This window comes from Siniperca chuatsi, linkage group LG1 (genome assembly GCF_020085105.1).
Source record: "Siniperca chuatsi isolate FFG_IHB_CAS linkage group LG1, ASM2008510v1, whole genome shotgun sequence".
Taxonomy (NCBI): Eukaryota; Metazoa; Chordata; class Actinopteri; order Centrarchiformes; family Sinipercidae; genus Siniperca; species Siniperca chuatsi.
In genome coordinates, this window is record NC_058042.1 from 7738491 (window position 1) to 7761147 (window position 22657).

At 37.4% G+C, this 22657-nt stretch overlaps 2 protein-coding genes across 4 annotated transcripts; one reads left to right on the forward strand and one right to left on the reverse strand.

Annotated features, from left to right (window-relative positions):
• Window positions 1-3886: 3886 nt before the first annotated feature.
• Window positions 3887-9521, reverse strand: slc25a44b (solute carrier family 25 member 44b). Of its 2 annotated transcripts, none has more exons than XM_044193228.1 (4): window positions 9245-9521; window positions 7335-7999; window positions 7018-7145; window positions 3887-6096 (listed from the first exon to the last, which is right to left on the reverse strand). In XM_044193228.1, exons 1-4 carry the CDS (start codon window positions 9310-9312, stop codon window positions 5905-5907), a joined length of 1053 nt encoding a protein of 350 aa, XP_044049163.1. In that variant the 5' UTR covers window positions 9313-9521; the 3' UTR covers window positions 3887-5904. The 2 variants fall into 2 exon arrangements, with proteins under 2 accessions (XP_044049163.1, XP_044049170.1); XM_044193235.1 differs by having other exon boundaries at window positions 7335-8003; window positions 9245-9516.
• A 1856-nt stretch (window positions 9522-11377) lies between these two features.
• LOC122874835 (proteasome subunit alpha type-4-like) lies at window positions 11378-15045 on the forward strand. 2 transcript variants are annotated; one of them, XM_044193248.1, is made up of 9 exons: window positions 11378-11503; window positions 11957-11982; window positions 12101-12143; window positions 12717-12879; window positions 13030-13107; window positions 13495-13583; window positions 13851-13981; window positions 14343-14466; window positions 14810-15045. In XM_044193248.1, exons 2-9 carry the CDS (start codon window positions 11980-11982, stop codon window positions 14962-14964), a joined length of 786 nt encoding a protein of 261 aa, XP_044049183.1. In that variant the 5' UTR covers window positions 11378-11503; window positions 11957-11979; the 3' UTR covers window positions 14965-15045. The 2 variants fall into 2 exon arrangements, with proteins under 2 accessions (XP_044049183.1, XP_044049193.1); XM_044193258.1 differs by having other exon boundaries at window positions 11437-11503; window positions 11962-11982.
• Window positions 15046-22657: the final 7612 nt, after the last annotated feature.

Genomic DNA, 22657 nt, shown 5'->3' on the forward strand with positions numbered 1-22657 from the left:
CATGGTTCAGTTGGAAGGTCTCTCATCTCATCTGAAATATCAGTCATCTGATCTGACTGGTTTAGTGGAACTTAATGGTGCCTTTATGCAAATATTTAGTCTTAAAGCCTTTAAGTATCAGTCTTTTTCACAGATTTCTTTTTGGCACCCGGATCATCTACTTTTCCTTTTATATGGAGGTTTTGGCACCTCATTTTAAAGTGACAGTTCACTCAAATAAAAAAACATATTTTCTCACTTACCTCCAATTGAATCTAGTCATACAGACAGTTTTGGTTTTATTTGCCCTGGTTTTGAGATATCTGTCTCTTGAGATATCGGCCTCCACCCCATTACAATGGACGTGAATGTTAATTTGCCTGTGGTGCTCAATAAAAATTCAACAGCAACTTCTTTTTCCAGAAACAGCATCCAAGAAAATCCACAGACCTCATTTTAATAGGGATTGTTTCTTTGGTAGAAAGTAGCTCCAATAAAAACTGTACACTGTGTCAATGGGGTCACTGTGCTGCTGAATTTTGGTTATTGTGGTTTGAGCACCATCAACAAAATTCCATTCACCTGCATTGTAGGAAGAAATGACAGATATTTGCACAGGTCTGGGGCAAATACATCCTAAATTATTTGCATGGGTAGATACCACTAGGGTTTTTTTGTTTTTTATTTATTAATTTTATTTTTGTAATTTGGGTGAATTGACCCTTGATGTAATGCATTCAACAATCCTGAAAGAAGTTGAAAAAGGTTTTGTAGTGTTGTCATCTATTCAGCTGTGGTCACCACCATACTTAAAGGATGGGTTAACATTTTTTTAAAGTGTATCTTTAAACAATACTCACATGTCCTTACATACAATGAAACAATTTTTGGTTGCTTTACATGTTCCTGCTCTCCATGACGAGATCCATTCCTAAAGCAATTTAATATGAGGCTTCAGCAGTGTGTTATGCCTGGTTCAGACTACACAATATCAGCCCGGTAATAGCCCGACCTGACAGACGTAGTGCGCTGGGAACGAAAATGGGCTTCGGGCGCGACACTTGACCGTTTTATCCCGTGTAATGTATCATAGTGGACGACAACCGACGCTACATCTGGGATGCCTCACGATGTCGCGACAGAAAGACTAGTGTGTCAGACTTTTTTTGCCTTCTCTCGCCGTATATGACAAATTCCACAACGTGATCTGTGACGCTGACCAGTAGGAGCACAGAGAGCTCTTCAGCGCACAACTGTTAACATGGCGACGCGACAGAAGGATGATGATGTTGGCGCTGTGATGTCGAACTGTGAAACAGAGGAAAGGTCACAGTCGTTCTTTCTTTCTTATTTTAGGCTTTTCTGTATTTCAGTATCGTACACATAGTTTCGGACACCATTTTTCATTTACATTGTTGAGCTGTAGTAACACTTTTTTGTTAAAAAATGAACAACTTTGGAAAATACCCTCTGGATTTGTGTAACTCAGACTGCTGAAGCTTTATATTAGCTTCGGCTGAACTTTAGAATACATTTTTGCATGAAATGCGGACTGAAATCACATTAGTGGGGGATCATTTCATGGCCAGTAACCAAAAAGTACAAAGTACATATGACCATGTGAGTATTATTTTAAGACATACTTGAAAAAATGTGACACTATCCTTTAAAGATGAAATATCTGTATAAATGCACAATGAATTTCCAGTAAACCTCAGTCTCATCATTTTGCTAATACTGAAGATGATACATCAACATATAGATAATAAAAAGCTCCTTTCTGATACTTCTTTGTCCTATGCTGCTTTTCAAATCTCTAAATTTTGGCTAAAGCTGCAAAGAAGATTACACAATCAATCCTCTCAGTGCTTTGACTATCCCACCTTTTATCCTACACACACACACAGCTACCACCATTGCATCCCATGAGAATGAGAGGCCCTTCCTGTAACCCCAGCCAAGTCAGATTTGTTCCCTCTCTGACAGCCCCTCATCTATCTTTTTGACAAAGTGCCTTCCAGACATCGCTTGATAATTAATGTATAGAGCAGAAAAGGGAGCAGCTCAAAGAAGCCCTCCACCGTCTTCACCAGGCCTCCTTGTTTGTTTCATTCATCAGAAGATTTGTCTGGTGGTCTCTGGGTGGTTTTATTTCCAAGAGGGAAAGTGAACATTTAAGTGGAGCATAGAAGCAAAGTTTGAGGATTTGTGACAAGCATGGAGGGGAAAATGTGGAATGTGAGAGGATTGACTGCTGCCATCTATTGCCCTGTTTATGAAAAAATGGACTTTTAACATTCATGTCAGTTACTTCTGCTATTTGTATGGCTTTAAAGGGTTTAATCTCACTTTAAATGTATTTTTGGTGAATTAACCTTAACTTTAAACAGCAGCATTTTTCACTCTCATGCAGTTATTTAGGTTTAAATTTAATGTTTTGTAAGTTTTATCCACTGCAGTATTTGAAAAATTGAGAAAGTGTAGTGCACCACAATGAAATAAATCCCCAAAAAGTATCTCTTTTGTTAGATTTGAACATGAAGTCAGTTTTATCACAAAACACTGGATATATTTCCTGTATTTCATGAGAAAATATATTTTTCTAATATCATTACAAGCACCAGTATCCTCAAAATTGCATTCCAGGTCGAATCTTTTATTTCACTTTTAATTGCTGGAAGAATCGTACTTGTACTGAATGTTGCAGGGCTTTGTCAAATTAGACAAAACTATCAGGAAAAACACTGGATTTAAACCAGTTGACTTTGCATCAGTAGATCATTTCATCTCATTACCTAACTAACATAATGAGATATGACCTTTGGTGTCACCTTCAATAAGATGTATGGACACATTTTCTCCTCCCAGACCTTCTTAACTGTGCAATGAACTCCCTAAGGACAACAGGAACACACAATATTGACATGTTGGTTTTTTTGTTAATGTTATAGTTAATGAGTTCACACAAAGCCTCTTCCTACATACATGCAGCTAAACTTGAATATAATGTTCTTATGTAATATTTGTACATCAAGGATTCTGCAGACACCTAATAGAAACATTATCCCCCCTGATCGCTTTAAACATTTTGGTCCAATATTTATTTTTTATTTATTTATTGTTTAACCAAGGAATTACCCTAAGTTAAATGGTCAAATGTACTTTGTCATAAGTGATTCTATGCAGTTCTGTTTTTTAAGGACTCTGCTAAAGCCTGACTTTTATTTTATTCATATCTAATCAGTGTTTGGGGGGGGGTTGTGATTAAACACAGAAAATAAAAAGACTAAAAGCTACTTTTTAACACTCTAAACTGTTTCACAACACACTTGATTAATATATGATAAATCAGACAGGGAGATTTATCAGCCAATATTAGCTTATCACAGACATATAAATATCAGCATGTACTGTAAGTTGGCTGATAATTAACAAGAAATTGCGGTACGGAAATGCCAAAGACACGAGGAGCTGGTCAGTCATTATAATTTGTCCACCAGAGAGCGATGGCTAGAAAATGGCTCATCTCATTCAGTACACTTATTGGTTAGAATTTTTTACTAAACCAAATTTAAGGGATCTTTCTCAAAAATGTTTATGTGTTCATGTTAAAAAAAACCAAATATCGGGAAACACATAATTTAACACTGAAATATTAATATCGGTATCGGCTTAAAGAATTATTGGTCAGGCTCTCATTAGGCTCATTTAATTAACATTTTCTGCAAAATTCTCATTTCAAAACCCAGGTTAAAGGGACGTGACGTTCTGAAATAACCACAGATATGGCTTGACAGGACATCTGCTAATCAAATTATTTTAAACTTTAAAGCCAACGATGGAAAATATGAAATTGAAAAAAAGCAGCATAGGTTCGGTAGCTTATTCCACTTGGAACACAAACAGATTTTGTTATGCAGCCGTGATGTTTTATTGACCAAATAGATGAAACAAGACACACTGAGACAACGCATGACGTGAAATGTGTTCTGTACATGACAGTTGCGTTCCGATTTACAACACAGGACTAATCTGTTTCTCACTGACAACATAATCACACTTTTATAGTTACTGAAAACAGTGCGAAGAAAATGAAAATTAATAATTCAATTCCAAACTGAAGTCAATCTTATTACAGAAGTTTGCATCGATTCCTTTTTCTCCCACATAGCTTGCAGGTTTTAGTAAAACATGCTTTGAAAAGATGAAGACAATTGCCCTGAAGAAGTACAAATGGATCACTTCATGAAAATGTGTTTGAGAAACTAATACAAGTCAATCTACAAGGTACTGCAGAGTTCATCAGGTATCCATTAAATGTTTATAACACATCTTGGCATGTCCTGAGCAAATTTATATACAGCTTCAGAAAACATTGTGGGACGTTATGGCTTCATTTAAACAAACTCTCAGATTTAGGAATTTGCCTTCAATCAATCTAAAACAGCCAATTACCATTCTCCTCTATAATGAAAATACCTGCAGTGACAACATCTAATGTCACATTCATCTAATTTTTTAAAGAATATGATCAGTTCTACAAACTGACCACATCTGATGTCAAACTTAATTACATTTTATTTTGAAAAGAATCACCTAAAAAGCCATCTGGGGGGAAAAAAGTTAAAAAAGCAACAAACGGCATGAGCCACAATACTCAAAGTGATTCATCTTAAACGAATGAACTACAAACATAATGTGAAATTTTGAGGTTTGGACACTTCTGTGGTCATAATCCCAAAAACTTCAATAAAATAAATTAGGTATAATGCATTCCTTTAAAACATGTTATCCACACAATTTACAAGAAATATACAGTCACATTTTGTGCTGAAAAGGATAAAACATTTACATTATTGCACTCAAACATTTACTGTCACAATAGGGAAACAGCATTATTTCCGCTTACTTGCCTGACAGGTTTTAACTGGCAGCTCTGCACAACAGAAATACTTCTTCTGCTCTTCTTCATGGTAGTTACCAGTACACCGAATCAGCCACTTATTAACCAGCTTGATCACTGCAATATTTTCTGCATTGTCAGACAGACAGCATACTAGTATGCTACAAAAATGTTGATAAAATATTGTACTGAATGTATACTGTTTTGCATGGAATTTGTCAAGTCATTTCTTTTGACTCCGTTTGTACAGTACAGGACAAATAACTACCTACAACACAGAGGCTGCCATGATACACAGATTTTCTTCTCACACACATTCAGCAATTAAAAACAAAAAGCAGATTCTTTGTCTTGATCACACTGTGAAGGCAGCAATTTAAAAAGGCCAAAAGAAAGGAACCGCAGAAACAGACATAGAAGCCAGTTTGGCGAGTGTAAGGAAACCAACAATGCTGATGTGAATGCGTCATTATGAGTTATACGACTTTTCTCCGAACCCTGATCAAAACCAGGTTTTTATGTGGGCCCAACACTGCTTGGCTTGTCTGTCAGCAACAATTCCACTTTTCTCCAATGAAAGATGCTTGAACATGACTATAGAGCGTGTGTTGATACATAAACTTTTTCCTTTGTTGACCAAATAAAGAAAACAAATCCTATAAGGTTGCATCAATTTGTCTGCATCTTCCAGTGTTAAAACAATATTGCATTCACTACTTTCAATTGCACTAAAAAGCAACAACCCTGTTAAGCAGCAACACAGACAGACTGTGAGTCTGAGTCTGGTGTGAATGTTGATGGTCAGGTATCTAATCTGCAACTAATATATGTTGGTATAAACCCATACATGTTCAATGTCTTATACACAGGTGCTGTGTGTTTAAAGTGGCCTAAATCAATTTTGTTCCCCCAAGTTATTATTTAAAAACAAACCTTTCTTTCATCCAATGCTTTCACAGGAAGTTTAATCTGAGGGCTAAAATGGTACATGGTCCATATATTCTAGTCTGTCCAGGTATCTTCTACCAGTGCCTTGAGTCCACGAGCTCCGGTCGCAAACTCAGTTTTTTTAGTGTCTCATAGCCGACCACCATGACGATGGCAGTGGGTGTGGATGAAATGATGCGTGCAGAGAGTCCTTTGGTCAATCCCCAGAAGCCCTCCTCTTTGATCAGCTGCCTGAACGTCTCCATGACTGAAGTCCTCCCTTCAACCTAAACAAAACATGCATACAGTACATGTTGTGTTACTATTTGGAACCGCAAACCAGTAACACAGCTTAGCCTTGGGCTCTGCGACATATTGTGTTATTTCGATTAAGTCAGAATTTTTGTTTTTGCATGATATGTAAAATGTCTACATTGAAATTTAGTTATTTTCAGTCAAACAGTAACATAGATTATAGCTGTCTTGAGTCACACAAGTTTTGCACATGTAGGCCTAAAAAGATTAAAACCGTGAATCGTCCCCAAGCTTGGAAACATAAATAAATCAAGATTTTATTTTTTGGCCATGTTACCCATCCCTAACTTGGCCTAATTTTGAACTGAATTTGAAAAAGTTAGACCTACATTGGAAGCTGAATTTGGTCACTGTTAATTTGGTAAATTAATTATATGCAGACTTCAATGTAACATTTCAGATTAATGAGGTGGAAATGTATTCATGTTAAACCTTCGGGGCATAGCTTTTCTAAGACATTATTCCTATTAATTAATATACCTTCCTCCACTCAATATTTATTCATTTTGGTGGTTGACTCTTCTTCAAGGCATAACTTGGCTTGTGAGCTGTTTTATTATGCAGAACCCGTCACCAGAGCACAACTTTTGCATTCTTGCACTGGACAGGAAAAGCTTCCCTGATATATGCAAGTTACAGAAGAGTGATATGATCGAAACCTTATGCACACATACAAAGAAAGCTGACTAATTATTAACATTTATTGTATCAGCTATTGAAAAATATCTAACTAAACATAATGGACTGTGCACTGTAAGGCACTTTTCTGGCAGCTTTCTCCACAAAGACAGAAGAAACTAATTAATCGGTCATTCAACATAGCAGCCAAAATGACCATGTGATACCTGTTGTATTATACTCTGCCTGATAGATGTACGGTAAATGATGGTTACCTGTACTCTGGCTCTGACCACATCCATTGGGTTGGTGACAGTTGAGGCAGTAGCAGCAGCTAGAGGTCCGGCCATGGCTTGTAGAATCAGATGAGGGCAGTCACTGGGAGCCAGTTTAGAGAGTTGCTCTGTAGAACATTACACATACAGATACCGGATTAACCACACAGTAAGTACTGGTGGAATTCATTCTCACTACAGATATACAAATGCACTGGACAGACACAGCTAAGACATGGCAAAACACAAGGTCTTACGAGAAAGTGCAATTAGTGCAGTGCTTTATAGTTTAGAAAACATAAGTTCCAGCCGCTTACCAGCATAAAAATGATAGAAAGGCCACCAGACAGCACTGTTTGGGATATAAGTGAGTAAAGAAGCCACATATCCTCTGTAAAAGCCCCGGAAACCATCAGCAGCAAAAATCTGAGCCATAATGTTCCTGGTTTGGCCGAACACTTTTTTGGACTTTCCAGTCTCTGTGTTAGAATTGAGTCGAAAGCGGGTGAGGTGCTCCCCTTGGCCCTGCATCATCAGCTGCTGAGAGACAACATCTATAGGTACAGTGATGCTCTGAGCAACCAGGGAGGCCGAGCCGCCCGCCACCAGTGACTTGACTGTATTGTCCTCAGAATACTGGGAGACATACTTCCTCACCAGCTCGTAGGTGGTTATGTAAGCCTGGCCTGAGATGAGCGTGAAGGTGTTGACCATAAAGCCGCGATAAAGGCCTTGAACGCCCTCCGCCCGCAGAATCTTGAAGAAGGCGTCAAAGGTGCCGCTGTAGAGTGATTTGCCCCTCTGCACCTGCAGCAGAGTGCGGATGAGTGTGGCCGGGTAGACGGTGGCCCGGATGGTCAAGGTCATGAACACCCCGAAAGAGTAGAACTTCCTTTTGTCGAGGTCCTCCCATTCGATGATCTGGATGTTCCTTTTCTGCTGCATCCTGCCAGCTGTAGGCGCCCCCTCATCAGACTGATTCCTGCCTGACAGCATAAACAACAACAGTACGGTCAGTAAACTACTTTTTACTGAGCGTGGCAGTTCATTGTTGACCTTAAAAATTGTTTGACATCTCAATTAAAACTGAACAAAGTTCATCCACTAATGATAACATGCAGTTGGGGGAAAAAAGCCAGTAAATTAATTTAGATTTATATATTTTTGCTAATCTACAGAGGCAGAAAGAGTATACGAGTATCTTTGTTAAGTCTTGTTAACCTAAATTTACTTACTTGTGTTAAAACACACAAGTAATATGGATAAAATCATCTCTCACTGATGGTAACCAGTCACAAAATTGATACATTTCGTGTCCATACAAAGCATTTTCTGAACAATCAATTAAGAAAGGTTTTGTGGATAAAATAACCAGACAGCAATGTCTGTTTTGGCTGATCCAGCATATTAAATACATATTAGCTGGTGGCTTTATTGCATAAATGCAAAAATCCTATATGAAATCCAATCTTGTAGCAGCTCATTGATTTGCAACACTGCCCACAATGGCCTAATATAGAGATATTAAAATTATAATTACCACAGAATAAACAGGTGTTGAAAATCACTGACAGATGACAAATGTCTTATAGAACTTAAACGGAAAATCCGACTATTTGCAACCATTGGTTACTAATAACAACATAACCAGGTTATTCTGTAATTATTACCTCCGAAATAATAATATGAACCTTTCCATCCCTGATCTGACTATGTAGTGAAACTGTAACGTTAACACGGTCTAAGCTATTACTTTATCTCATGTTATCTATGAGTGAGAGTTCAAAGGTCATGCTGCAAGACAACTTTGCAAGCTAAAGCTAACTACGTTGTTCTAAAGATCCAAGCAGTTTTTGCACACAAAAAAACAGCGAGGCATATCGTTGTTATGACAGTGTTGTTAAAAAAATGTCGCTTTCTGGCCACACAGTAGCTAACCACCATTAGCTACACCAGTTTGTTCTTGACACCAGTGGCAACACCGGTCAGAGGACACCGTGTTCCCGAGCCGGTGTGAAGCCAACTGAGAGCTACGGGAGCTGTCGTGTGTTGGCTAATAACACTAGTGAAACCCAACAAAATGAGCCAAACACTTGGTGTTTAATAAAATGTGCCTGTCGTAACCTGCTGGGTACGTTGGTGTGGTTTAATCTTGTGTTAGCTAAAACGGAGCTAGCCCTGAGTTATATAGTTAGCGCTAGCATTGGTATGATTAGCAAGCACTTACCGCTTCGGACAGATGTTTATTACAAGGTCATGCCCGTAATGTCGGTCAGATTTAAAACACCATGTCATCAGCCGGTTTAAAAATATGCAATGCTGACTATCGTCATTTAGTTGCTTAAATGTTTTATAACGACGCGAGAGTTAGCTTCCTCCGGGCTAGTCAGCTAGCTAACTAACTTTCAGTTAGCTTCCTGTTCCGTTCCCATTCAAACGCCATGCTGCCGAAACAACCAATCACACACAGCAGAGCTTCTTCTTCTGTTATTTTACGCCTCATAATGCGTTCAGTTGTCCCATTACTGCCGACCACCAGGGCTGGAGGAAGGGAAACACCACATCATATGACCGGTGGTGAAACAAAGTGTTCAGATCCTTTTTAAGTTAAAGTACTAATACCACACTGTGAAAATACTCCACTACAAGTAAAAGGTCTGTATTCAAAACCTTACTTAAGTAAAAGTATCTAAGTATTATCAGCAAAATGTTCTTAAAGTATCAAAAGTACTCATTATGTAGAATTGTCCCTGTCAGTGTTTTACTATTATATATGATGTTTCTGGATTAATATTACTGGTGAATTAATGTGCATGTTGCATTTTACTGCTGTAGATGTTTAAGGTTGAGCTAATTTTAACTACATTATATACAGTTGGGGAGTTTAATCTACAGCAATGCATCATCTTCTATAAGATCATCATAGTGTTGCTGTCCTGTGAGAACCAAAACTAAAAAGTCAACTTTTCTTGAGCTAAAAAAAAAAACAGCTTTGTGTCAATGTATTTTCCAGCTAAATAATAGTTTATTTAGTTTAAGAAGATTCATTTTCTTAGTTTATCAGAAAAAATCAAATTCAGAATCACCATATTTGGAGATACATGGTTTTCACCAGACAGGAACAGTATGAAAAATTGTGAATGAAACTAAAGCTGTCAGACAAATGTAACGTTAGTGGAGTAAAAAGTACAATATTCGCCTCTGAGTAGAAGTATAAAGTTGCATACAATGGAAATACTCAAGTTAAGTACAAGTACCTCCAATTTGTACTTAAGTACAGTACTTGAGTTAATGCAATTAGTTACATTCCACCATTGTATATAATGTTTATCAAATTCTAGATTCACTGCCTTTTAGAGACGGAAAGTAAGTAAATACATATACTCAAATCCAATTTGGTCATTAACATTGTTTCTAATTAATTTCATGTCGACTAAATGTTTGTCACATTTTAAACAACACTGTTAGGCTAACATAAAGACAGTGCAACACCTGTATCACCTTTAGAGGGTAATAATGGACTGATTTGCAAATATTGCACACCAAATACATATAATATTGTTATTATAAATTGTTGTATATTTAACTATATTTATTATGTAATATATATAATATTATACTATACTATACCCATACTATACTTTATTATATTTTATATTATACTGCTGTACTATACCATATATTATGTTATACTATATTACTACATTTCACTTATAACATTTTACACATACTACATTATACTTTACTATATTATGTTAATATGTTATACTGTTTTATTCCATTACGTACTGTATTATATTTCTATATTAATACAGACACTAAGTATCATTACTTAATCATATTATGTATTATTCTGGTGTACGCTGTTATGGTAGATGGTATCATATTACTCTTACATATACTATACTTTGCTGACTTTGCGGCTATTAATCACACCACTGTGTCACTTCACTTGAGACAGTATTGTAGTATTTACGTTAAGTACAACACTGGTTGTGGGCACTGCTTGCCTTGTAATTATGAGTTTAATTTCTCTTGTAGAGTTTATATTGTTATTATATATTTTTTATTTTATTTATACTTCTAATTATTTATGTTTTACTTTTCTCTATTTATCTGCACTTATTTCTGTCCTGAATTTCCCCCCTGTTTATCAACAAAGGCCTCTCTTATCTTAATAATTTAATACTCTGAGGTAGCATAGTTCTTTTCGTAAGTACATTTAACTTCTTTGATCTAACTCAAGCCTTTCTATCAAAGCACTTTTACTTGTAAAAAAGTAAAAAAGTACTTTACTTTCCACCTCTGTCAATGAACTGGACACATTAACACAGAATGGATCGGTCCTCCCTCTGGTAGGTGGCGCTGCTGAGCGGCTACTTCACCGCCACGGGATCCCGGTGTGTGTGAGAGGAAGCATCAAACTGAAAGTAGTGGACCTCTCAGCCTGTGGAAAACTACGCAAACTTAGACTCTTTCACCTAAGGTAATATTTTAAATATTTTTACTATTTACTACAGTATTGTTTTATTCCAGCACAATTTTAGAGTATAAGTACAGTTTGACTGTGTCCAGTCAGAGGACTTTCTTTATTATGAACTAGCTAGTTAGCATGCTAATGAACTAGCATGCTCAGATATTGCAGATTCATTCTGTTCAGCAGCAGTTAGCTAGCTAGCCAGCTAGCTGTCATGTACTGAGGCACAGAGAAAAGTGGGTTGTAAACGACGCATAACTTACTCTTGTTGTGAGTTAACTTGTGAGCAGATAAATTATCAGAGATTTGCTTAACTGTTTATACTTGTCAGTTATTTAACGTTACTTCCCTATCTATAAAATTAAAACTGGTATCAATACAAACAGGCTGGAACGTTTTTCTTCTCACTTGGGTTTCTGCTGGTTGCCCCCATCATCTTATAACTGCTGTTGTATTTTGCAGGACAGTTTCAGTGACGTGAAAAAATGGTAGGTAACTATTGAACTCCTCACAAATATCTGTCATGCATGTTCAAAATGTTCTATTGCTTGTTTTTCACAAGTCCTGTTTTTGTCAGCTAATACCAGTTTTTTCTTTGTTGTTTAGTCTCGTAGATATGATTCCCGAACAACCATATTTTCTCCTGAGGGCAAGTCTCATTTCTTTTTAACCACTTGATCAAAGTATTGAGTAAAATGATCAAATCCAAGGTGCCTGTTATTATGCCTACTCCATTACATTATAATTAAAACCTTATTTTTCTTGTGCATTATATTATACTATAAATTTGTTATGGTAAATAATATTTAGGTATTTGGCAACTTTTTTGTCAAAGATACTAAACTCTTAACTCAAATTTACAGTTCTGTGGGTTGAACAGTGCTCTTCCATGATTTTGTGGGTTTGTGATGATGGACCCACCTAATTTGAGCTAAAAGTTCTTTATTGACCTTGGTATCAGTAGTTCGACAAAATAATCTTAACTCAACCCCCGTACAAGTTTTCAACAGCATCTCACGGCCCTCATCAGTGAATGACAGCTGAGAAAACTCCATTCACAGATGAAGGCCATGACATGCATTTGGAAGCTCTGGAAAAAAATTGGAAGTGCACCTTACGTTAACTTAACTTCTTCAACTGGTCAGTGTGTTTCAGATATACAGTCTTTAAGGTTTTAGTGTTACTCTTCAAGTATGATCAATAAAACCATTGTATTTTACAGGACGTCTGTATCAGGTGGAGTATGCAATGGAAGCAATCGGTCACGCTGGAACATGTCTGGGGATTCTAGCAAATGATGGAGTGCTGTTAGCAGCAGAGAGACGCAACATCCACAAACTGCTTGACGAGGTTTTCTTCTCTGAGAAGATCTACAAGCTCAATGAGTGAGTGAACTGAACTACAGAAGGACTCTTGAGCACCCAACACTTGGCCCATTCTTACCATAAATTCCTTAGTCATCCTTTTTTCAGGCTAACATTGTACTGTGGTCTTGTATGTGTGTGTGTGTGTGTGTGTGTGATCATCTTTTTCAGAGACTTGGCCTGCAGTGTTGCTGGGATCACATCAGATGCAAATGTACTGACAAATGAGCTGCGGCTAATTGCACAGAGGTGAGTTTTAGAGGAAAACTGCCAACCAAATGTGTTAGTCAGTAGCTTTAATTAAAAAGTATTTACACGGTCAAGGTGATGGATAGTGAATTGCAGCCATTTCTTCCCTTAAATATTTTAAAAGTAACTGAAAAACAAAGTGAAAACAGCAAAGTTTAATTTCAACTTTTATTAAACAAATAAAGGAACAGAAACAGTTTTTAACAGAAAAGCTTAAATATGCAGTTCTGTAAGTACAAGTTTTAGATTTCAGTACTGAAATTATTTCCAACTCCAATCTAATCTGAATTTGCAAATATTTGAAAACTTCCCTAAATGTCTGTGCTTCAGATACCACCCATTTGTCACATTCACCACCAACCATTGACCAGTTTAATTTCTCTTCAGATATTTATTGCAGTACCAGGAGCCAATACCCTGTGAGCAGTTGGTGACAGCCCTGTGTGACATCAAGCAGGCGTACACACAGTTTGGAGGTAAGATCCACGGTGGTCTCATTGTCTAGTTTATTGCTCGCATCCAGCAGGTGAATTATACATCTCCTTTGGATCAGCATATTGTCAGTCTTAACATTTACAATGTGTATCTTTATGTCCGCCCAAAACACTGATCACTGAACACCTGATCAAATGTCATATTGGTAAACAAGCTTGAAGAATATTGACAGAGTATTTTCATCTTTGTGTAAAAACACAGATGGATTTTGGCATTCTGTAACAGCTGTGTGTTTTTTTTCTTGACAGGTAAGAGGCCGTTTGGTGTTTCTCTGCTGTACATGGGCTGGGACAAACACTATGGCTTCCAGTTGTATCAGAGTGACCCCAGCGGCAATTATGGAGGCTGGAAGGCAACCTGTATTGGAAACAACAGCGCTGTAAGTCTGAAATGACACACAGATAATGAAAATTAGTGCAATGATCTCAACAGATAGACCAGGCAGTGTCATATAGAAGTGATTATAGTAGTCCTGAACGTGAATCGCATACGTAATATTTATAATAAGCCCTTGTTGTAACATGTTTCTCTATAGATGGTGCAAAACTAGCCAGTACTGTTGGTCTAATAAATGTATATTCTAAATGTCAGTAGTAATAAATAAAATTCTCTGATGCCAATGCAATTTTCAGTGGCAATTTAGATGTTGAAGTAATAAATGTATCTGTATATCATGACTGTGAATTTTTACTATACTCTTCCCCTGTATGGTGTTTAATTTGTTAACTTCTTGGCCTCAGGCTGCGGTGTCTATGTTGAAGCAGGACTACAAAGAGGGAGAGATGACTCTGTCCTCTGCTCTAGCTTTGGCTGTCAAAGTCCTCAACAAAACAATGGATGTCAGCAAGCTCTCAGCAGAGAAAGGTGAGGTTCAGAAGAAGTTTCTTGTCGTTTTGCTTGTGTATTCTGATTTGTGTCATGTGAAATGAAAGTAAAAATTGGAGCAATTTATGACCTTTACTAGCTCTGGCGAGTACTAAACTGTCTGAAAATAACACCAATCAAGTGCCAAATTCTGATGAAAGATTGATTAAGCAGTCAATTAGTAAGGGCTCTTCAACTCTATAGTACGTGTAGATGGAAGTATTATCAGTTGCTCAGTAATTAATGGCCGGCATTTGTTTACTGCCTGGTTGCTAAAGATCCTTTAGGTGGAACTGCTTGATATATACAATAACACAATCCTGTATCACATTGACTGTTTCAGTGGAAATTGCCACCCTGACACGAGAAGACGGGAAAACAAAAATCAAGGTGCTGAAACAGAAAGAAGTAGAGGTACTCATCAAGCGACACGAGGCTGAGGAGGCCAAGGCTGAAAAGGACAAAAAGGACAAGGAGCAGAAGGAGAAGGACAAATGAGCAAAATAAGAATTTTTTTTCCCTCATGTCACCAGATCCTGTATTGTTTTTTGTCTTTTACATTAAAAATTTGGAAATTGATGGATGTGGAGTTGTCTGAATCTTTTTATTTACACCTTTTTCAAAACAAATTTTACTTATTTCTTAAAGTAAAGAGTTGTAAAAAAAAAAAAAAAAACAGCTTTTAAAAGACCTTTTCTCATCAATGTAAAATGGGATGGACAACATATTACATTTCATACAATTCTACAGCAACATAAACTTCAGCCTCCAAAATGAAATTTTCTTTACTGATCCTACAAGTTTTATATTACTTAAAAGCAGGCACAGATGTTTTAGTCTCAGTTGGTGTTTAAAAATGCCATTGAAAAGCTGCTGCTTGTCATTTTTCTTTTCGTGTTTAGTACGTGTATTTGCTGTGGAGTGAAAGTTGGGGCTTTTAATCGCCACATGATGGCGCTATCAGTCCTGCAGCTGTACCTTTACAGTAGTGTGTGTTGGGTGAATCTAAAAGACCAAGGCCTGTTTTGTTTTCTTATTGCGTAATTTTACTCAACACGTGTACATAACAATTAAAAGCTCACATTTAAAAGACTTATATCCTGATAAATCTCATATTCAGTTTCTTGTTTTATTAAAATCAGTTAGTTGTGATACTGCCCTTTCAAAAATTATAACAGCACTACAAATGTACATTTTACAAAGTAACTAAAATTTGTGATTCTCACACCAAAGCATGCTCAAAGAATTACATTTATTATAAATGACAAAGTGAATCTTTATCTTCAAACATCAAAATCTCAGAAGCTGAACAAGAACAGAAACATGTCAAAGCAGACAAGTAGTCAGTATTAGAACTTCAGTCATATTTTTACTGATACCTTTATTGTGGATTTATGTATTTGGATCCACTAAGACCTGCTTAAGAGTTGTTTTACAGCTGAAAATGAAACAAAATGGAAAAAATAATAACAGAACTACATCAGGTTATATATTTCATTTTGGTATAAATCGCAATATAAAGACTTTCCCAGAAAGGAAAAGGAAAATAATTTACTGTATATGTGATATATACCTTTATGTACTGTGACCAGAGTCTGGCTGTTAATAAACCGCTTCTTGTGTTGACAGGTCCATTAAGCATCACATCCTTCAGTCCCCCAAATCTGTTTAAGTTCCTTTTAAGTGTTATTTGTTGTACTTACCACTTGATGGCGATAGTGTTCACAGATAAAATTTATTGAGGTTGATATCCGTCTGTGTAAGTTTTAACTATTCTTGTAGAATAACAGCGTTGATCCATAATGAAGGTATTTTATCCCCAAATAGTGCACAGCTAGCACCATGAATTATGAAAAATAGAAACTGTATTTTGGTTTAAGGCCTGTAATTACATTGGAATCAGTCAACGAACAAGAAATGCTGAACACTACAACTGGTCAATGAAGATTCACTGACATGCAGACCTAATGTAACGACAAATGTCTGTGTTTGTTTTTATTACATACAGTAGCTGTACGTAGATCACCTAAGTGATAAGGTGGTTATGATGTCATGGGGTTAAGATGATCAACATTTTGCATATTCAAACGGTCAGCAGTGTTGGAGTGATTTAAATGTCTTTTGGTGAGTTTTGTTGAGTCGAAGAGCAGGTGGCGAATGTGAGTCTCTGTTTTATTGGTGTGCAATCAGTAACAGGCACTCAGCTACACACTATGTAGGTGGTCAAGACTGGATTGAAACCAGCTGTTTTTAATGCTGTAGCACACATAGCATAATGACATGGCCAATACAAGGTTAAACACGTAAAATGTTGTGCCTGTCTTCTTTTCATCCTGTGCTTTTGCAGACATGTTCCTGAAATCTCCACGACCAGACCAAATATCTTGTATTGGACAAATAATAAAACCAATAAAACTTATCCTGTGACAGACTGTGATCCAGAGGGGGCTCATCACACCCAACTTTAACCCCCCACTGTGTCTGTCCACGGTTAATTTTAAGGATCGTTACAATTGATAGGAATGAGCTTAAAGAGAAATCTAGCAGTCATGTTACCCAAATAAAGATGCAAGTAATGGTTGGTTAATATGTGACTCCACAGCTTCAGCTACATGAAGGCAGGGCAGTAGCCGCAATTTTATGAATAATGAGTACACATTCCCCCTACCAATAAATTAAATCTTCTGATTTTTTATTTCATTTATTTAGTTGACTGTTCAGTTATACTGTCTTTACATTTTATCTGTCTACGTGAAGATCTTTCAAAGTCTTTTCCACATCACCAGGAAAATAATGCCGGTGGGAAAATAGTAAATCCCTTTGTTTTATTGACATTTTTATAATTTTTTGCCACCAACATCTTGATTCCAACAATGAATCAATTTGAAAACCCATCATGTGTAATTTGTGTGTAATTGTAGACTGTCAGCTCCTCCTCAGTTTGTTAAAGCCCACGCATTCCCAGAATCAATGCTGTGGACATGACCTCTGTGTCCTCAATGGTGGCTTCTGCCCTGCATGAAGGCGCTCTTTCCTGAACACAACTTTTTCACATTTTCACATTCTGTACTCAGTATTTATAATAGCAAGGCTTCGAACAGTATAATTATGATGATGATCACCTGTAAGTGGACATTTTCCATGTTGTCCATATTTGTTTTAGAAGTGGATACACTGCACTTAGATTTCAATTGTAGTGTTAATATAAGTATTAAAAGTGAATGACTGACCACCATTAAAGTGGTCAGTCATTCAGATGATTCATGTGGTAGGCCTAATACAGATCTGCTGCCTTCACTATGTATGTAAACACACTTCCAATAAAGGTTGAAAAGAATTATTATTGAATAATGAATGAATTAGTACAGTAACAAGGAAACAAGCTAGTTACATTCACAAAAGTAGAATTCTAGCTGTCGAATTAATGCGAGTTACATTGTCCCAGTAAAGTTGTTACCAGTAAAGATCAACATAGGAAGTAAAGACAAGTAATTAATATAGTAAACATATACACACAGTCCACAAGAGTAAAATTACAAAGAGTAAAATACATAGCAGTTAGCCCAACAGTAAATGAATAGCAACTTTGAATGTTGAATGAGCAACACGTTAGCCTCAGACAGCTGAAAACTGACCACACAAAAACAAAAAAATTAAAACTAAATTGACAAATTAACAATCACAAAACATCTCAAATGAAAAAGGCATCTACAGATAATTCTCCAACAAGAGCATTTGGGGAGTAGAATAAATAAATCATTATTATAGGTCATTATTTGCTTGGTCACAGATTTGACAAAATGGTGGACGTAACAATGTCAGTTAAACTGCAACTGCTATGGAACTGTGACAGTAGGGGTTGCCTTAGCAACAGCATGTTCAGCTGTAACCAACTGCTGGTAGAAGAACAACATGTCTGCCTTTATAAGATAACTAACGATACAAATTAAAAATAACACTTTTCCTGGCCAAGTTTCTATTAGCAGACTCTGTAAGTGACGTTGCCCCATTAAAGAGAGACATTTGGGTCACATCCAAGATAAAGACTTGGCCAGCCTCCTGAAATGAAAACTTCTTTTCATTTGACGTCAACCTTTCGCTTAGGATCTTACATGGTCATAAACTTGTAAATCAACAGCGCTAATTCATTGAAAGGGCAGATGCAGTGAGGTCATGGTGTTCACATGAGCTCTCACAGTGTTGTTGAGTGGGAGGATCTTGGCATCTGAATGACTGGAGCCGCTCGCATGCCTAGAACCAGAGATGTCCAGTCCCCTGACCCTTTTTCCAGTTTCTCTAAATCTGGCAGAATTAGGCTAGTGTAAAACTTCATGCACAACAACACTTCCTCATGAGGATCTCTGAGGCTTTTGCCAGCTCATGCTCCTTCAGAACAACACAAGCGTATTGGGATGACTCTGGACTAAAGGCCCACCACTGTCCACCGTAATGAAGCAGGGAGAGCAGGGCAATCTGTTGCAGCGTAAACACAGCCCCAGAAAAGCACTGGAATGTCTCTGCAGTGGGAGCTGGAGTACGAGGTCAGCCGGAGGCCAAGGCAGGTGGTATACATCAGAATCGAGGCTGACATCTCAGCATTAACTTATCCAAACAAGAGGCAGGCCGTATGTTATCCTGCTAGCACTGGAGGAGGAGCAGGAGGAGGAGGATGAGGAGATAGAGGAGGAAGGAAGAGTGAAAAGAGAGAAAAGGGGGAGTATGAGGGACTGAAGCAGACAGGAATGAGGGGTGGGGGGTGGGGGGTGTCTCTGCAATGCAATCACCTTCCCATCTCTCCCTCAGTCCCAGAGGGGAAAAACACCAGTTAGCATACGAGGCTAAACATGACATGAGGCTTGCTGCCATTTCAAAGCCTTTGATCTTGATGCTGATCTTGAGAGTTGTAGCCACATATCACTGGCAGCAAGTCCAACATGGTGCAGAGCACAGGAGCTTTACGGCATGTTAAACTTCTGCCAGTAAATTTTCAAGCGCTGCCCTTCCTCATTAACTAATACTGTTGCTTAATGTGTTTATTTACTCTGTACTTATTGTTGTATTGATTCAGTACTGGGCCTATGCGTCTATTTTTATCTCAAACTACTGGCTGTGAAGATCTACTCTAGTCATCAGTTTCTTCCTTAGTGTCTGTCCGCTGGCTGTGTTTTCGCATATTGTCTACGTCATAAGAGTCATACATGGTTTATAGGTTCTATCATTGCACGTTTATAAAAGTTATTATTACTGCAGAATGTTGTTGTTGCTGTGTGTAACTCCAAATTTATTTTTTATTTTTTTAAACAAATTTGCTGTTGCATATTAGTAGTATAAACTGAAAATGGAATTGTTTTTGCGGGGCATTTATGGGTTGAGAACAAATCCTTGTTTTATAATATGTTTTCAAAACTAAACAGATAAAATGAAATAAAAACATACTAAATACTTAATATAGGTCTTTTATTATTTTTTTAAATAAATCTTTTTGAGCATTTTTTAACCTTTATTAGATAGCAGACAGTAAAGAAATGCAACAAAGGGCTGCGGCCAGACACGTATTGGGATGTTGCGGTTCATGGTCGGCACCTTAACCCCTACGCCACCAGGGCGCCTGCAGGTTTATAACTTTTAACTGGACCTAATAAATATCTCTGGATCAGATGAGTCAAGTGTGTGGGTTTGTGGCTACAAAGTCAGTAGTTCACTGGACAATAATGCCAATGAGAAAAAATGTCAATCTTTATCATCCCTGAAGTAGGACAATAACAACCAACTGCACAGCATCCACATTGACAGATGACGGCCATAATGACAGACCTGTGGTTATACGGGATTGTTGATATTATCAAAAGTTACACATGCAGTGCCAAGAGGAATTTTCATTAATGAACTATAAACTGCACCTTAGGACGCTAAAAAAAAACAACCCAAAAACCCTGGATAAAAAAAGAAAAGAGAGAATGTGACCTTGGTATCCTGAAACACCTGCAGTCAGAAGAGTGAGCGTCTTGATTCAACATTACTTCTCTTACTGACTGTACCACTTGGCATCGAGCTCCTATTTAAAGCCAAGGCCGCTCACTGGTGTGTGAAATCCTGACCTTACTGGGAATCAGGAATTAAATAATCTTCTCATCCATGACAGTAATTTTGTGAGCAGCCTGCAAATCCTCAAGATTACAGACTCACTGCTCACCACCAGATCAAGACAGTACACCATAAATGGAGCCCAGTTGCAGTAAACAATAATTAGAAGCCATGCTGCTGATATGACCTATTATGGAGAGGTATATGAAGCTCTTGTTGCTGCTGGCACATAATAGCAGGTTTTGTGGTACAGTACAGTATATTGGCATGGTCAGATTTTTTGGGCTAAATATTTACATGGCCTTGAAATAATATTACGTGTTGTAACTCCAGCTTTGGTCAGTTTCCTGTTTTCCTGTTAAAAGACTCTTGTAAAATCTCTTGCTGACCCGATTGGACAAACTCAAAATAAAAAGCACGAGGTCAAGGTGATGTTGTAAAAAATTGACCCTTTGGTGACGCAAAGTTGTCATCCCGTCTCAAACAAACACCATAGAGGCAGTTTGTTATGATTGTCGGTGGTTATTTATTTGAAACTGTAGTCTGTTTTGATAGGCTGTTCTCATCATTTTCACTTGTTGTTTTCACTACAGTTAAAATGTTCTTGCAGACGTGCTGGTCTGTTTCTGCTTTGGAACAATGGCCACTTGTCACTGTTTACCTAATAAGGTTGTGGGGATGAAGTCTTTTGTGTGGAGAGGCGATCAAGTAGTAAAAACAGGCACGGAAAGTTCACAGTGAGGCTCTTAATCCACATCAGCCTCTGTCAAACTTTGTGACAAAACTTTACGCCCCATTCACACCTGGAGAAAACAATCCTTAAACATTCTGAGTGTAACTGTTGTGAGGTTTCGACAACACATACTGTTTAATACATCATAAACCTGAATTTAGCTTCTATTATTTGCTTCCTTATCGGTGTGCCATACACAATATATACAACACAGATCAGATTTAGCAAAAAGCAGTGTGTTAACATACATACTTATAATCAGGCTTTTGAAGTGTACTGGTTATGTGTTGTGAATGTAAACATCATATCCTCATTACAGAAACTTGAATAAGCAACCGATTTTGAGAGAAACCAGTATTTGCTTGCTGTATTATTCCAATGGAAACCACAATAATGGCATTCAAACACCTTATCCGGCTATCTGATCAATGTCTGCCATGTGCACAGGTGCACTGAGAACTCAGGTGACATAGTAGGTAGACAGTAAAACACACAATATGGTGAAAAAGCATGTAACGATACTCTACACGCTGAAATGAAAGTGAAAGTCTGACTCCAAATAGTTTTGTTGCTCTTGTCCTCCATTTTTGATCAGATAGAGGCCAAATCCAGCAGTGTGGTAAATGCAGCAGTGTCCAGACAGCGAGAAACCAATCTGGGTTAATTTTTTGCAGCTGAGGTAACTCAGTGGAGTCAGAAAACTGATTTTCCATGTGAACAGTATATCCTGATAATGATCAAAACCAGGTTACTAATGTGCATGTAAACGTACACGATGCATCGCTCGGCTGTGACTAGTTGTTACTGTTTGGCTCAGATGGAACCTTCATATTCATATATTTGTATATATATTATGTATACAGTATGTATATATTTATATATTATTGTTAAATATATTTTTGCTTCCATGTGCCTCGGCCATATTGTTCACATAGCACCATTAAGCTTGTTTTTTTTTTCACATCATGGAGTTCAATGTTTATGTATCACATTGTTTATGTTGACATCAGAGGTGTGAGGTGTGTGATACTCGGTGAGTTCTGATTTGTTGAATGTCCGTCCATTATCATCTCACTGTTAACGACTGCCACCAGCTGAGTGAATATGTGGCGTTTACTGAAACCTTTACCGTGGACCACAGGACTTGAAATAATCTGTAAATGGTGTCTTTGAATCCAGTTTCAGTGTAAAAAAACCCCCATGACATTACCGTTTTGTCTGAGTTAACAAATAAACAACCAGAATTCTTACTGGCTAAAGTGGATTTTTGTATTTTCACATTTATTATAATGTCACAGCTGAGTTTCAAGTATCATTTTCTCATTGCTGTGTTGTATTGTCTGGTTGCTCTCTCTTCCTGCACAACAGAGTGAA

Bases quoted from the DNA above. Each gene is read 5' to 3' on its own strand.
- slc25a44b (XM_044193228.1), bottom strand. From the start codon at position 9,312: ATGACATGGTGTTTTAAATCTGACCGACATTACGGGCATGACCTTGTA. The intron at 8,000-9,244 runs GTAAGTGCTTGC...GCTGTCAGGCAG, and splicing joins ATAAACATCTGTCCGAAGCG to GAATCAGTCTGATGAGGGGG. The intron at 7,146-7,334 runs GTAAGCGGCTGG...AATGTTCTACAG, and splicing joins TTTCTATCATTTTTATGCTG to AGCAACTCTCTAAACTGGCT.
- LOC122874835 (XM_044193248.1), top strand. The intron at 12,144-12,716 runs GCAAGTCTCATT...TGTATTTTACAG, and splicing joins AACCATATTTTCTCCTGAGG to GACGTCTGTATCAGGTGGAG. The intron at 12,880-13,029 runs GTGAGTGAACTG...CATCTTTTTCAG, and splicing joins AAGATCTACAAGCTCAATGA to AGACTTGGCCTGCAGTGTTG.